Source organism: Zea mays, chromosome 1 (assembly GCF_902167145.1).
Source record: "Zea mays cultivar B73 chromosome 1, Zm-B73-REFERENCE-NAM-5.0, whole genome shotgun sequence".
Taxonomy (NCBI): Eukaryota; Viridiplantae; Streptophyta; class Magnoliopsida; order Poales; family Poaceae; genus Zea; species Zea mays.
The window spans coordinates 17,030,153-17,045,129 of NC_050096.1; the positions used below are offsets into that span (position 1 = coordinate 17,030,153).

General features: G+C 51.3%; 2 protein-coding genes across 2 annotated transcripts; one reads left to right on the forward strand and one right to left on the reverse strand.

Moving 5' to 3' along the window:
- Window positions 1-5,818: 5,818 nt before the first annotated feature.
- Window positions 5,819-6,833, reverse strand: LOC100284778 (uncharacterized). The gene has a single exon (NM_001157673.2). It carries the CDS (start codon window positions 6,542-6,544, stop codon window positions 6,050-6,052), a length of 495 nt encoding a protein of 164 aa, NP_001151145.1. The 5' UTR covers window positions 6,545-6,833; the 3' UTR covers window positions 5,819-6,049.
- A 5,165-nt stretch (window positions 6,834-11,998) lies between these two features.
- LOC100281912 (uncharacterized) lies at window positions 11,999-13,431 on the forward strand. The gene is made up of 3 exons (NM_001370559.1): window positions 11,999-12,473; window positions 12,567-12,730; window positions 12,883-13,431. The coding sequence occupies exons 1-3, from the start codon at window positions 12,220-12,222 to the stop codon at window positions 13,071-13,073; spliced, it is 609 nt and encodes a 202-aa protein (NP_001357488.1). The 5' UTR covers window positions 11,999-12,219; the 3' UTR covers window positions 13,074-13,431.
- The last annotated feature ends 1,546 nt before the right edge of the window (window positions 13,432-14,977 follow it).

The following is a 14,977-nucleotide window of genomic DNA, read 5'->3' on the forward strand; positions in this document are numbered from 1 at the left end:
TCCGAGGGTAACATGGCGCTTTCCCCCCTTTCCTCCTTGCGGAAAGGCGACGAAGGGGCGTACAATAAAAGTCGAGACGGTCCTTGATCGTCCTCTCGCTCCGTGCAGAGGCTCGGGGGCTGCTCTCGCACCAGGCTACGGCCTAATTGTCGACCACGTCGACAAAACAGCTTAAAAACTCAGAGCCTGACCATGCACCTGGGCTGCGGCCGGGCCGCGTGAGGGAACAACAAGGCCGACCGAGGAATCGCAAAAAGAATTAAGACCTCGGAGGAGTCAAACCACTCCTCCGAGGCCTCGGGGGCTACACCCGATGGGTGCGCTCGCGCGCACTCATCGGAACAAAATATAACCGAGAAAGGCTGGTCCCCTTGCAAAAAATCCGGCATAACCTCCAAGCGAGTGCCTACACTCCCTTCGAGGCTCGGGGGCTACTGTCGGGTTCCGTAATTAAGGGTACCCCCAACACTCCTAAACGCGGCTGGAAAATGTCTTCAGAACAAACCGTAAAGACTGATAAGCACGGTTTAAGTCAAGGCCTCATCTGCCAAGGGACGCGATCTCACCCCGCCCGAGCCTGACCTTGGGCAGGAACAGTAGTCCCGGGCGGATTCACGCCTCGCCCAAGGGCCTCCACAGACGGTGGGCGCACCCTCGGCTCGCCCGATGCCAAGTTTGGGCAAACTTTGTCATGCAGCGACCTCGACCGAATCGCCTTACCCACCGACCGTATCGCATGCACATTTAATGCGGGGATCACCTGACACCTTATCCTAAAACGCGCGCCTCAGTCGGCAAGGTCGAAGTGATCGCAGTCACTTTGCCCCATCACTGACCGTTCTGACAGGAAAACAGCACTGTTCGCCTTGCTCCGGCAACTGTGCCAGCCACCAGGGAAAGACTAACAACAGTCACAGCCTTTCCCAAGTTCGGCCTCTGGCGCAACAGGGAGCTCCGCCTCGGCCTCAGCTTCGGTCTCGGGAGGTCTCCGCCTCGACCGACCCCAACCTCGGCCTCAGCCTCGGCCTCGGGAGAAGGACTCCGCCTCGCTCGACCTCGGCCTCAGGAGAAGGACTCCGCCTCGCCCGACCTCGGCCTCGGACCGACTACGCTACAGGGGATACATCATTACCCTACCTCTAGCTAGCCGCCTCAGGCTACGAAGGAACAAGACCGGAGTCACATCTAGATTACTCCTGCCACAGGTAATGATGGTTCCCCGCATGCGTCCATGACGTCAACAATCCACAAGCTCTCTACGGAAGCAAGGAAACGTCTGCAGGATCCATGCCGCACCGCCAGCTGCGCTTCTACAGGACTTAAACACTTCTCCGCCGGCCACGTTAGCACATAGCTACACCCCCATTGTACAGCTGGACCATCTCCTTGTATCTATAAAAGGGGATGTCTAGGGCCTTCCGGAGGAGGCGGGAGACGGAAAAGAGGGAGAGAGAGAAGGGAAGAACGCGGGCAGCAAGAGCAACGGAGACGGACTCACCGAAACGTTGAGCTCCACTCCGCAACGCTAGACCCCCCTAGGAGGCCTAGGGCCCGTTCCCTCTCTCGCTCAACTTGTAACCCCTACTGCAAGCACCCCCGGTGCAAGATAACATAAGCCTCATTCCCCCTCTTGTGTTCCATCTTGCATCAACCCATCTGGACAGGGGCACGCGGCACAAAATTCACTAGTCGGTCCGGTTGAGGGTCCCCCGGGTCCGAAACACCGACAAGGGTATTTTTATATTATGTTAAGGAGAAACATTTTTAGGTGTAGTTAGAAAACTTTTTTTACTTCAATCCACAACACTTGTTTGAACATGGAATGTTTTTTCTTCATGAATCTATAGCACTTCTCACCAAAATTAGAAAAATATACACATGGATAGAAGTAAAAAAATTACCTAAGGATGGAACAATTGTTCTTGGAACCATGGATATTGTTTCGCTCCATAACAAATATAGAATCAGTAGAAAATATTCTAGATAAGCTATGGATGACTAGTGAAAATTACTAGTATTTTAAATCACATGAAACGAATTGAGTGTTTCTAATTGTTAGCGTCCAAGAAAAGACATACTTCCGAATGCTGACAAAACGCCTCCATGACTTTGTTAGCAGAAAACGAATCCACAGGGAACCTCGCCTCAACGCTAGGCAGGCATTTTCAGGTTCCTCTACTCAGGGGAAGCCTCGTGCTGTCTAGGACTCGATGCTCTATGAGCTGAGGGTTGCATCGGAACCTCCGACACTCCTCGAAATGTCCCCGAAGCATGACATCCTCGGGAGGCATGGACTGGTGAGGACGTGGCACATTTAGTATATGATTCAAATACCTTAAAATTCTCTTTGTTGTTTCCAAATTAATTTCTCTTGGTGATGGTTAAAATTTTGCACACATGGATACACTAAACACCATATCCGACCTTGATGTGGTTACATAGAGTATGCTTCAAATCATTGAGCATTATAACTTGTGATCTACCATATCACCACTTGTATCTAAGTTCAAATAATCATAGTGCTCATAAGTGTGTATTCGTTTTGCTTCATCCGTTCTAAACTTTTTCAACGCATCCTTCATATACTTTTCCTGACTTACAAACGTGTCATTCTTCACTTGTTTGATTTGTAGCTAGAGAAAGTAGCTTAGCTCACCAATCATTGACTTTTCAAACTTACGAGCCATCACCTCTCCAAATTATTCACAAATTTATTGATATGTTGATCCAAAAAAATGATACCATGAACATATATTTGGTATAGAAACAAACCATTCCTAATTCTTTTTGGGTAAGGGTGTTGTGTAAACCTTGTCCATCTTGAATCCCTTTAAGAGTACAAAGTCCATTAGTCTCTCATATCATGCTCTATATGTTTACTTTAATCTAGAGATTGTCTTCTCGAGCTTGTACACATATTTGATCTTCTTACAATCTTCAAAACCAAAGGATTGCTCAATACTGGAGTTGGTACGTGAACGATATTATGATTCAAATGCGGTAATACCTTAGTGTCGTAGCTCACGATGCCGAGATCGGTGCCATTGATTTTGGTACCAATCTCACCGTCCAGCTCTAATTTAATGTGCGCCGAGCTCAAGTGCGGTTTTAGTCGAGTGTAAACGTAAAATGTTGATAGGCTAAAAAAACGGAACTCGGTGTTGGTTTGTTTCATACCTCGTGACGGTACTACGTTCGATGAGGAGCGAGGGGCGAGACCTGCTGGCTGGCCTGGGTTCGTTCATCACACGGAGCAGGGCACCTATTTTATGGCTTTATTTGGATCACAAGTAGCTCGCCGTCTTATGTGTTCCTTTCCTTCTCGATGCGCACTGGATCGGAGGTGATACGTCGCTGTTCTTTTCTAACAAACAGACTATGTTCGGCCTATCTGTTGCCACTTGAAATTTGTAAGTACGTTGCACGTACTTATAGGTGGGAAAACGTAAGGCCTTGTTCGGTTAATCCCGTTACCTATGGATTGGATGGGATTGGAAAAAATCGTGAAGAAATTTGACTTGCTTGGGATTTAAATTCACTCAATCCCACTCAATCCATATGGATTGAGAGCTAACCGAACAAGCCCTAATGTGGCCAGAGGCCAGAAGCTCAGACTCAAGTTGACACCTGTAAAATAAGGATGGGTAGGTATTGAGGGGGTGTTTGGTTACACCCCCGCTAAAATTTAGCCCCTGTCCAATCGAATGTTTGAACCTCCGTTCCGGGTATTAAATGTAGTCGGATTATAAAACTAATTTGTCAGCCGAAGATTAAAAGACGAGACGAATCTAGTCCAGTTGGTTGGGTCTATATTTCATACTCCTATTTAAAAGTCAAACGCTTGATGTGACCCAGGCTAAACTTTAGCGGGAGCAACCAAACACCCCCTGAACCATAATCTACTGCTACCAGTCTACTCCCACGTTCTGTTGGTAATATGAAACGACAAGTGCTGGAGTAGCCTGTCCGACCAGCGACAGCTATACTGGCATACTGCTACAGTACGTATACAGTAGCCCTGTCCGCTGCCGGCTGCCCCCAAGTTGCAAGACGCACGACGATCCCCCAGCTGCCGCGTGCGCCTTCTCCCTCGGTGCCGCCGGGGCTCACACGAAGCTCGCCTGGCAACTAACCCCCCAGCAACCAGCATTAGGGTGCACACGCTTTCCTTTCTCCTCCGAGGAGGCAACAGGCAAGGCAAAGGCATGCAGTGAGCCTGAGGCGAACCAAAAGCAGTGGAGAGGGCACCACTTTACTCGTGTCACGTTCGCTCGCTCGCTCGCTCGCTCGCGCCGGCGCCTCCCATTGGCTAGTTCCTCCGCCCGGCCATCCCCGTGCCGCGTCGCGAGCGAGATCCGACGAGGCGACGACGATGGGCGGGCAGCGGGCTCACGCGGAACGCGCCGCGCGGCTTAACAAAACAATCTTTTTCGCCTTTGCCGTTCTCGTTCGTCGTTGTGCGTGGTGCCCACCCCCGGAACCGATCCAAAATTTATTAGCCGTGCTGCGGGGCTGTAGTGTACGCGCGCCGTGCCGCGTGAGGGCATGGTGAGATAGATGCGACGGCCGACGAGACGCGCCGTGCCGTGCGTCGTGGCACGCGCCGGCCTGGGTTTTCTTGCTGGCCCGGATGGAGCGGATGGCTCCCTGCGCTGCGTCACGCGTTGCGTGCGCGTCCAACGCCTAACAGTTAGGCAGGCGTCATGGGATCTGAGTATGTGCGGGGTGCCGACTGCCGAGCGATCAGGCGGGCTGGCTGGCTGGCTGGCTCTCTTTGGCTTCCGTCCCATGGACGACGCACGTTTAACACGTTGTGATGTTACGAGTATCATCAGTTATAGTTAGTTAGACGTATTGTCCCGATTGATTTGGCCCATCTCGTTCTCGTCGAGTTAGCTCATGGAACGGCTCACTACACTAACGAACAGGGGCACTAGTATTTTCCGGTTCAAAGAACAAAATGCAAACCATGATTTTTAGGATTCCACGGAGTATTTGTTTGTGTTATTTTTGGACCACACAGAGGGCAATTGCCTAGAGCTTATTTCCCCTTTTCAGCCATGTCCTATCTCCCACTTTTGTAAGACTTTTATAAAATTTATGTAGATTATATAGAATATACATATATGTCATAAAAAGCATTTATTATAATAAATATAAAACATATATCTTATGTTGCTAACCTTTATACCTATTTTGACACTAATGGTAAAAGATAGAAATATTTGATTTAGAAGAAAAAGAACTAATACAGTAATGTGAAAAAAAAAACAAAGGGAATATCTCTTTATTGAGTATTATCAATGTCAGGATGAGCAAATTGCTATCCACAGAAAGGTTGAACAAGTTATCTAGAAATGTATGTAACGTGAGCTCCGCGACGCCGCCGTACGCCAGCGGAACAACGACGACGACGAGCATCATCGAAATCGTAATATCGCGGTACCGACGACACACACAAAATGTCCGGTTTCTGTCTCATCCAGTCATGTACGATCCACTGGTCACCACAGTACACAACACAACAAAATTTCCTTAAATCAAATCCATACCTCACACCACGTGTTTAACAGTAGAATTCGATAAAAAAAAAAAGAAACAGATAGCGGAACAGCTCTCACACCTACAGTAGTGTATAGATAGATATATGTGTGAAACAAGCATAGCAATGAATACAACTAAATAAGTGATAACAAAAATTTTAGAGTTTAATGGCTTTTCATTCCCCAAGCAACAAGGACAACAAACCTGACGCCAAAAATAAATGATAAATAAAGCATATGAACAACACACACCGCTGAACATCTCCTGTCGCTGAGGTTCACATGTCTGGTTAGATTAGAATAGATAGATGATACACCACCACCACCACCACCAACGAAGGATACGAACGAATAGTACGTGCTGTCGCTCTCCGACGGAGCACGCATATGATAGTAGGTAGGGGTAATTACGTAGGTAGCACAAGCATAAGTAAATTGCTGCTACAGTACAAGCCTACAACGCCTCCAATGGCCGGGTCGACAGACACGAACCACGTCCGGCGATCTCAGCGGCCGTGCATGGAGCACAGGCTGCCGAGCGCGAGCCAAGAAGAGGAATGCTCCTCGCTCGCCGCCGCCATCTTGCCCTTCTTGGGCTCGGGCGTCTCGTCGTCCTCGTAGAAGGAGGACCTGTCCTTGCGCTTGGCGAGGAAGCGCCGCAGCGAGGCCTTCCTGGCGATGGGCATGTCCACAAGCGCCTGCTCCGGCGGCGGCTGCGGCCCCTGCTGCGCGGCCGCGGCGGCGAGGCGGATCAGCTCGGCCGCCTTCTCGGGCGGGCAGGCGTCCAGCAGCACCACCACCCTCCCGCCGTAGAGGATGGTCAGCTGCTGCGGCGAGCCGGCGATCATCTCCTGGGCTGCGGCGGGTCCGGCTCCGGCTCCGGCTCCGGCCTGCGCATGCTTCGTCAGGAACGGCGCGCCGCCGTTCCTGACGTGCTGGCTGAGCACGCCGCACGCGACGGCGAAACGGCGGGTGATGCTGTCCGTGGGCATGGCAGCCATCGGCAACGTGCTCACGGCAGGCCGCCGGTCGGCGTGGGGGGGCTCGATGTTCCTGGGCTGCGCACGCACGAGACGTGACTCGACGATGGAATGATGGATGGACCCCCTGGAGGTTGTGGAGATGTGGAGACGGTTCTATATACTTACTACTCCAGTGAGTAGTGCGACACGAGGTGGAGGAGCAGTGCTAGCCTGCTAGGCGACTAGGCGAGAGTGCGAGACGCGACGCGAGCAGAGGGAGAGAGGCCCCGGGCCTCTGGTCCTGACTGCTGAGCGAGAGGGAAAACGTGTCCACCGAAGGTAAGGTGGGGGCGGGCGAGGAGGGAAACGGGCGCGTCTGAAAAAAAGGCACTTTACGGTTGCGGGAGCAACTGCCTTCCCCTTCACGGAAAGAACCTCGCTCGCGCACGCAGTAGGCCACCAGTGCGTCCGTTTCTTTTCTTTTTGTTCTTTCTATTTCTGTTTCTGTTCTCTACCTGGGCGCGCGGCGAGCTGGACTGCTGGAGGAACGGAGGTACAGGTACGAGTACGGGTACGGTGGGGCGGACGATCGAGACGCGGTTCGTTCATACCGCGGTCGCGTCGTGCCGGGTAACTGTCCATTCGCAACGCCGTACCGGGAGTCAAGTGGAAAGCATGCACTCTCTCTCTCTCTACATCTCTTGTTGTCCTCTCTCTCCATGATCTGCCAATTGCCTGCCTCCTCCTGTCCTCCATCCCATCGTCCCGTGATGTGTGACGTGCAACTGCAAGTTCAGGTTTGCCAGAAACGTGCGCTCTCCCCATAGCAGGAGCTCGTGGAGGCCCCCCGCCTAATCCCCAGCGCAGCACGGCCTAACCGTCCTACCTACTCATGGCAATCCGTTTCTGGTTTTCTGGTTTCAGGTGCGGACAAGAAGCAGGAAGCGTGGCGCAACTAGCTGCTGCGCTGCATGCCTCGAGGGCGTGAACCGAACTCATGCCATGCGTGTACCCCCCCCCCCCCCCCCCCCCCCCCGGCGGTAGCCTGTGCTTGTAGCCCGTTGCCGAACCGGAGCCGGCCGGAAGATATACGGCACCACACGTACGGCCGGGGAGCACCAAAAGCCAGGCGGCAAAGCGAGACACGGCCGGGCGACAGCGACACGCGACGCAATTACGCAACCGTGACCTCGGCGGGACCACGGCCGGCCGCGTCGGTTCCGTTGGGTGGGGCGGTGGGCGATCCGCCGCGCGCGCACGATTTCCCCGGCCGCCGCCGTATATTTGTTTTGTTTTGTTTTGTTTTACACAAAACAGGCTGATGGACGCGGCAGCGGCAAAAGGCGAACAACGACGACAAGCCGCAAGCGGCTCCGGCACCGGAGGTAGGAGATCGTGTAGTAGCATCCTTTATACGATGCGAGTAATAATCTAATCTAATAGTACTAGTCTACTACTGACCGAGTTGTTGCTGCATACGTATCCAAATAATGCATTATACACTACAGTGCAAGGCGTGCACGCACGCGGGCGGGCGGGCGGGCGATTGACGTACTAATCAAACCAGGACCATTTGATTTTCTCGTCCACGGGTCTAGCTAGCGTTTCTTCCTTCCAACTACCGAGAGCAGAACGTCTCGTCTCCCGGTCCCGGGGAACTTTCTCCCGCAAGTTCATGGTTACCTGGTGACATGTAGTACTATTCAGGCTCCGTGACAGGAAGCAGGGGGTCCACAGACTCCAGCCACTTAGGGCCTGTTTGTTTACCCCCATGGATTATATAATCTGGATTATTTTTGGAGGATTATATAATCTGGATTATATAATCTGATTAGTCCTGTTTGTTTACCCAGATTATTTGAGTTGTTAATAGGATTCTTTTGTATGAGGAAGACAAGAATGCCCTCTATATTTGTACTAGGTTGAAACTCATATATATATAAAAAATAATTTAATTGACATTGGCAAATATTGCATTAGCAATATTATCACAGAAGGCATTCATGTCACCTTCTTCATCCCCAAATTGACTAGTCTAGGCGCAAAAACGATTCGGTGAATTATAATGGCAATGATGGATAATTTCTAGGAAACTTGAAAGGGTAGTGGGGAAGTGGGAAAAAATAATCTGAAATAAGCACCTCCTCACTTGCTTATGGATTATCATAATCCAAGGGGTTAGATTATATAATCTGGGCAAATAAGCTGGACTGTTTGTTTGCCTCTTAGGATTATTTAATCCAGATTATATAATCTGGGGAACAGACCCTTAAGCGTCGTGCTCTCTGTTCGACTGCAGTTTGCATTGTAGATAGAGTTTTTTTTTTCTACAAATACTTGTCACGCAGCGCCTCTGAAACGAGGGTAGAAATCATGCAAGAACCAACGTGTCGGAAAAAACGAGAGGGAACAAATATTTGTCCAAGGAGGAACAGAACAAAAAAACAACAACAATGAATAACTCGGTAGACAGTAACTACATATATTTTTCTGGGACTGGGCATGGTTGTTATTCATTGGGCTTTTTCGTGGTAACTTCCCACGCGCCGACTGCCATTGCCAGCGTGCAGTTGCTTCGCCAAAACCCAAAAGTACATACAGTGGCAGTAGTCAGTAGTGGTTGTACTATTGTAGGCCCACCGCCTTTTGCAGTAAGGTTCTATCTTGCTGTCATCGATGAAATGTGGTTTCAAAAGCCGCCGGTGTGGGAAGCAAAGCGTGATTAGCTTTTCCAACAAGCGACTAACAAGCACGCTCTGTACGATAATCACCACAAAAATATGACTTGTACTGGTTACGTTCACTAGAAACTTCAGTTCCATTCGATCACCTGTCCAATGTCACTTTCTACCCAAATCAGAAATCACGGCAGTCGCCTAATAAGAAAAGCATCGCATAGTGGGCGCTTCGACGCGCGCTGTTAGGCCATGTTTGGTAATTCAGACACTAGACTAAAAAACTAAAGTTTAATCACACCACTTTAGTCGCCATGTTCGCTTCATTAGACTACAAGGTGACTAAACTTTAGTCACCCCAAAAACCAAACGAGACCTTAGTAAAGTATTGATGTTTCCTTACTCTCTAATACCTATTAAGACGATAGTGAGGAGGTTTCGTGTGGCACGTCTATCGGGCCGGACTGGCACACGCCCCAATTTAATTGTGTCGGACCGGTCACGACATTATTAGGCCTTGTTCGGTTAATCCCGTTACTCATGGATTGTATGGATTAGAAAAAAAATTAAGAAGTTTGATTTACTTGGGATTTAGACCCACCCAATCCCACTCAATCCACATAGATTGAGAGCTAACCGAACAAGCCCTTACTTGGGCGTGCCTTGAGCTGGTCCGCTAGACACGATCTATTTGACCATCTATAATTTTTATATCGACGCCCCCTCCACGCCATCGTCGGCTGCAAGCCCCGCACATCTCGCGCCCGCGCTAAACGCCCACCATCCTTGCTTCCACCACTCCAGCCATCGCCTACGCCTACCCCGCCTGTTGTCCCTGCCTCCCTGGCCCCCTGTCCTGCCACGACAGACCCCCATTGGTCCCCTCCCTCACCTTCGTCACTTGCCTCCTCCTCGAAGCTCGCGCCTCTGACAAGGATCTCGAGGGGCTCGTGGGCGTCGTCGAGGTGCTCAAGACTCCATCTAGGGTCACGCCGCTTATCCGCACACGCGCTACTTCCACGAGGTGGACATGGAGATGATGCACGACCTGATCTAGGTCAATGTCGAGGGCATCATGCGGGGTCACACACGTTGTGGTCCTAGGCATTGTCGAGGTTCAAGAGCAAGTGCGACACCATTGCCAATATCGACTCAAGTGCCACCTTAGACATGCCTTCCTATTTGCTCTATTCTATCTACGCCGCCACCAAAGCCATAATACTAATAAGAGTTTTCCTGGCATCTCTCTAGCTAAATTGATAAGGGCTTGCTCGTTTGAGACGGAATTCATCCCAGAATTGTTCCAGTTGATCAAACCCTATCTAAATTAGACAAATAATCTAGCTAGAAATGGTTATGCGTGACCATTCCTTATGAACCGAACAAGCGCTAATGGTATAGGTAGGTATACCGTAAAATCAGAAAAAGCTACATGTATTCGACCACGGCTATGCATTTTAAGGACATGAAACCCAGGTGCCCTGACAGTATAGAATGGCAGTGCACAATTTCATTACTATGGATCCACTTCACAAGTAAATTAGAAAAATCCACGTATCAAACTTCCTTGAGTTTGTCCTTCTTGTATGTATGATCCAAATTTGCAATAAAGATAGTAAAGCAAGATGGTACATCGATTGAAGACTTGTCTCGTCTATCCTACACCAAACATGTCACGCTATCAAACTTTACACATATCGGCCAAGCATTAAAAAAGAAACATCAGCTCATTGTTCTTTTAGAATTTTAACATATATCTTATCATAATATGTTTATTAACTTCATAGCAACGCACACACATTTACCTAGTAAGCGTATATAATGTTATAAATAGGCTAGACCACGTGAAGTCCCGAACTAGCTAAATGCTAGTAGGCTGCCAGAAATGCTCGTGCATTTGTATAGTGGGCGTTCGATATGCACGCACGAGCGTATTGTTGCTTCCTTAATAAGCGTAATATAATAATCCGAACTAAATATTTGGCCGCCAGAAAATTCACGCAAAGAGAGAGATAGGAAAAGGATTAGGCCGGACTACTAGAAGGAACAGTTTGCGTCAGCCAGTAGCAACGGAGACTTGCTATTTCCAACCCCCACCTAATAAACTTTGGAGTTTGGAATGTAGTACTACTACGTAGTTTCGCATGTGTTGTTGAACACATGCATATGCCTCGTACCCGCACAGGCACAGCCACGAATCGGTCTGTGCTACGACAAGGATTGGACTAGGACTAGTAGCGGACACACGGGCTAGCGGCCAAGTAGCCCAGCATGTGCGCCGTGCGCGACGGAATTAGCCGGAAACCGAGCAGAAACCCCCACGCGCACGCTTCTTTCCCGCACCCCTCGGCAGCCCCCCACTACTGGCTCGGTCCACGCCACGCGCACGGCGCGCACCGCCCACGCCCAGCAGGCCAGCAGTCCGCTCCACCGCTCCCGATCGAGACCTAGCACCGCCGCCAGTTCGCCAACCAACGCCCACTCCCACACGCGCCTGCCTGCCTCCATGCATGATCCCAGAAATGAAGAGGAAGCCAGCCCCGCCCAGCCAAGACCACCGCGCGCGCCCGGGTGCAGAGCAGAGACGTGCCGGCATCTCTCCGCGCCCCGTCGCGTCACCCGCTCGCCTTTCACGTGCCGCAATGCTTTCCCCTCACCGCCCGGTGCCCGCGCAAGCCACGAAATTAGCAAGGGCTGCCCTATCTATCTATCCGGCCATCTACCTTGTCTCTCGACGCTCGAGTGTCAATCACCACCGCTCCAGCTACGCACAGCTATAAAACCAGGGGCAGCCAAACATGGTACTGCTATACCGCATGACCGCACCTCGTATCGTCGTCTAGCTCCGTTTCGTTTCCGGGAAGCAACCAACCTTCGTTCCCGGGCAGCCGACGACCCTTGCGCCGTCTTCGTCTGTCAAGAGTACAGTTTGACGCGAGCAGCTGCCGGTTCCTTCTCTCGTGCGCCTTTGCTAGCTTGGGATCGATCAAAGCCGGTGAGCGACCGAGCGAGCGAGTGAGGATCGGAACATCTGCCATCATGGCCTCCGAGCATGCGCAGCTGTCTGCCAAGGCCGCCGCCGGCAGCAGGTTCGCGGTGACGTACGGCCTGCTGAGGCAGTACATGAAGGAGCAGGGCGGCAGCGGCGCCACCAGGAGCCTCGCGCCGGCCGTGGGCGTGGGCCTCATGCCGGAAGCCGACGCTGCTGCGGCGGCGGAGGCGACCGAGGAGAGGACCACCGTGCTGGAGCTCTTCCCGCAGCAGGCTGGCACGCTCAAAGACGAGCAGCAAAGGTGTGTTAACTCGCCGTTGCCTTCAGTCAGTGCCTCACCGTGCGCGTGTGAACTTCTGATCGCGGATCTCTCCGTCGTCCGTCGTCCCCTTAGGAAGAGGAAGGAGCGTGCTGACGGGAGAGCGCCGCTGACCATCTTCTACGGCGGCAAGATGGTGGTCTTCGACGACTTCCCCGCCGAGAAGGCCGAGGAGCTGATGCAGCTCGCCGGCTCCGGCAACGCCGCCCAGGACGCGCTGGGACAGCCCAGCCTCACAGGTACGAACACGAACGACTCAACGCATATACGTACGCTGTCCAGAGCTCACACGGGCAGCCTGCAGAGGCCCATGTAGTAGCGTCCAGCAGCCGTTCATACAGCGGAGATGATAACGACAGCATTCATTTGTCCCTTGCACGCGTTTCTTCAGACATGCCCCTCGCGAGGAAGGTGTCGCTAAAGAGGTTCCTGGAGAAGAGGAAGAACCGGCTCACCGCGGCAGATCCATACCCAGCAGCGGCGGCGACGGCGGCGGCAAGCGAGTCGTCGACTAAGCCTCCGGCAGTGAAAGACGAGGGCGCGCCGTGGGTCGGCGTGAACTCGGCGCTCAGCCTCAGCTGAACAATCTCATCGACGGCAGCCTGCCTACCTATCGCTATAGGGAAAAACTAGCTATTTCCCGGCCGTAAAAATATGTACGTGTTTGGCCCCCCTTGACATTTACACCAGTAAAATGGCTGCTTCAGTTCAGGGGAATTATTAGCTGGGTAGCTAATTACCATGATCGGTTTATTTAGTTGTCTGTTTGAGAATTCTTTGGCCAGAACGAAGAAGAATTCTTTTTTTCTTCCTTGCTGGTATTCATCATATCTGCGAGGATACGAACTGATTAATTAGACCTAGTCGAACTCATATATATACATAGTGTGTAAATTCAAATAAGATGATGGAACAGGTTATATGCAATTCTTTCGCTTCATTGATTCAGTCTCGTGTCAGATGAATTCATGGATTGTTTATTTCCACTCTCCTTTTGTTTTCTGTCACCGGGCGGTGAAACTGAAATATATCGCTAGCACTCCTCCGTGTATCATGTATGTCCCTGACAAAAAAAACTTGGTGTGTACGAAACCAAACTGTGTGAACAATTTTCCAGACAAAACAAAGAAACAACTGATGAACCATATAGCAACGGCCGGCCGTACGTCATTATTGCTAAAGACGCGCGCGAGCTCGATCAGACGTGTTAGACTTTCGGTGAGAAGGAGATTTGGTTCGCACCAGAAGATAAACCTTTCATGTGCTGCGGTGGTAGGAGCAACAGGCAGGAAGCGGAGGGAGTAGGAAAGGAAGCCGCGGCCCGCGGGGGGGAGCACACGGAGGAAGGAAAGAAGAAACGTGCATGCATGGGTGTGTAGTGCAGTCGTTACACGTCGTCGTCATGGAGACCTTTTAGTAGTAGGGGTTGGGACGACGCCTATGCTTACCGTTTCAAACCTCGCTCCGACAAAACTTGGAGACACGGCGAATTACGTGGTGGACTGGTGGTACGCATCGGTCGTCGGCGTCGTGGCACGTTTCAGAAACTCGTCGGTGGGACCGGACGGAAAGGTAGTAGCGGCAGCAAGTACGTAGTAGTAGTTACTACTCTATGGCCCTGTTTGGCACAGCTTATTTTCAGCTTCTTCACAAATTTAAGCTAAAGTTCTGCCAAACAGGCAGCTTCTGCAGCAGCTTATCAGTTCAGCTGCTTCTCAAAATGAACTAAAAGCAGCCAACAAGCAGAAGCTGCTTTTTACCAGCTTATCAGATAAGCTGCTTTTTCAACAAGCAGCAGCTGTCCCAAACAGGGCCTATAAAGCGTGACGCAAACGGGCGTCGGCATTCATCCACGTCTGCTGAAAAAATATCGTGCGCAAGATGATCCATCAACGGACGACGTTGCCTCTCAGTTTGCCCATGAATCGTATTCATCCGATGCAATTTGAACGGCCTCCCTTTCTCGAAGCGTTGGTCTCTGCGTCTAGAGCCTTCCAGTTACAAAGCGGCCATAGGATCAATTTTTAACGGATACAAAGTAGCTGGCCTTTCAGCGACTCGACATGTCTCGATTTTTCTAGAAGCCGAAGCGACTCGACATGCTTTCCAAGAATCCAAAGGAGCCATGACCTGCTTGAGTCCAGAGTCCAGACTCCAGAGTCCCCCGCGTAGGCAGAGAGCCACGGCGGCGGTAGCGGTGGCTCGGCTGCTTATCCCACGCACCCCGGGGCAACGAAGGTTGGTGACTGCTCGCATGGAATAAGGCAGCCCACTTGACGCGCTTCGGGATGGTTAGCCATCAAGCTGCCGGTGGCTGAATCGCCTCCGACGAGGACCAGTACATTCGCACCAAGCGCAGTGCAGAGGAGGCTAAGGCCAAGGCACGCGTGGAATCGGAAGCGGGTGCTGCTGCATCAACAACCTCCTCGACCACCGTACTGTCGATCAATTCACACTGATCTTCATCACCGTCTACGATGAAACCA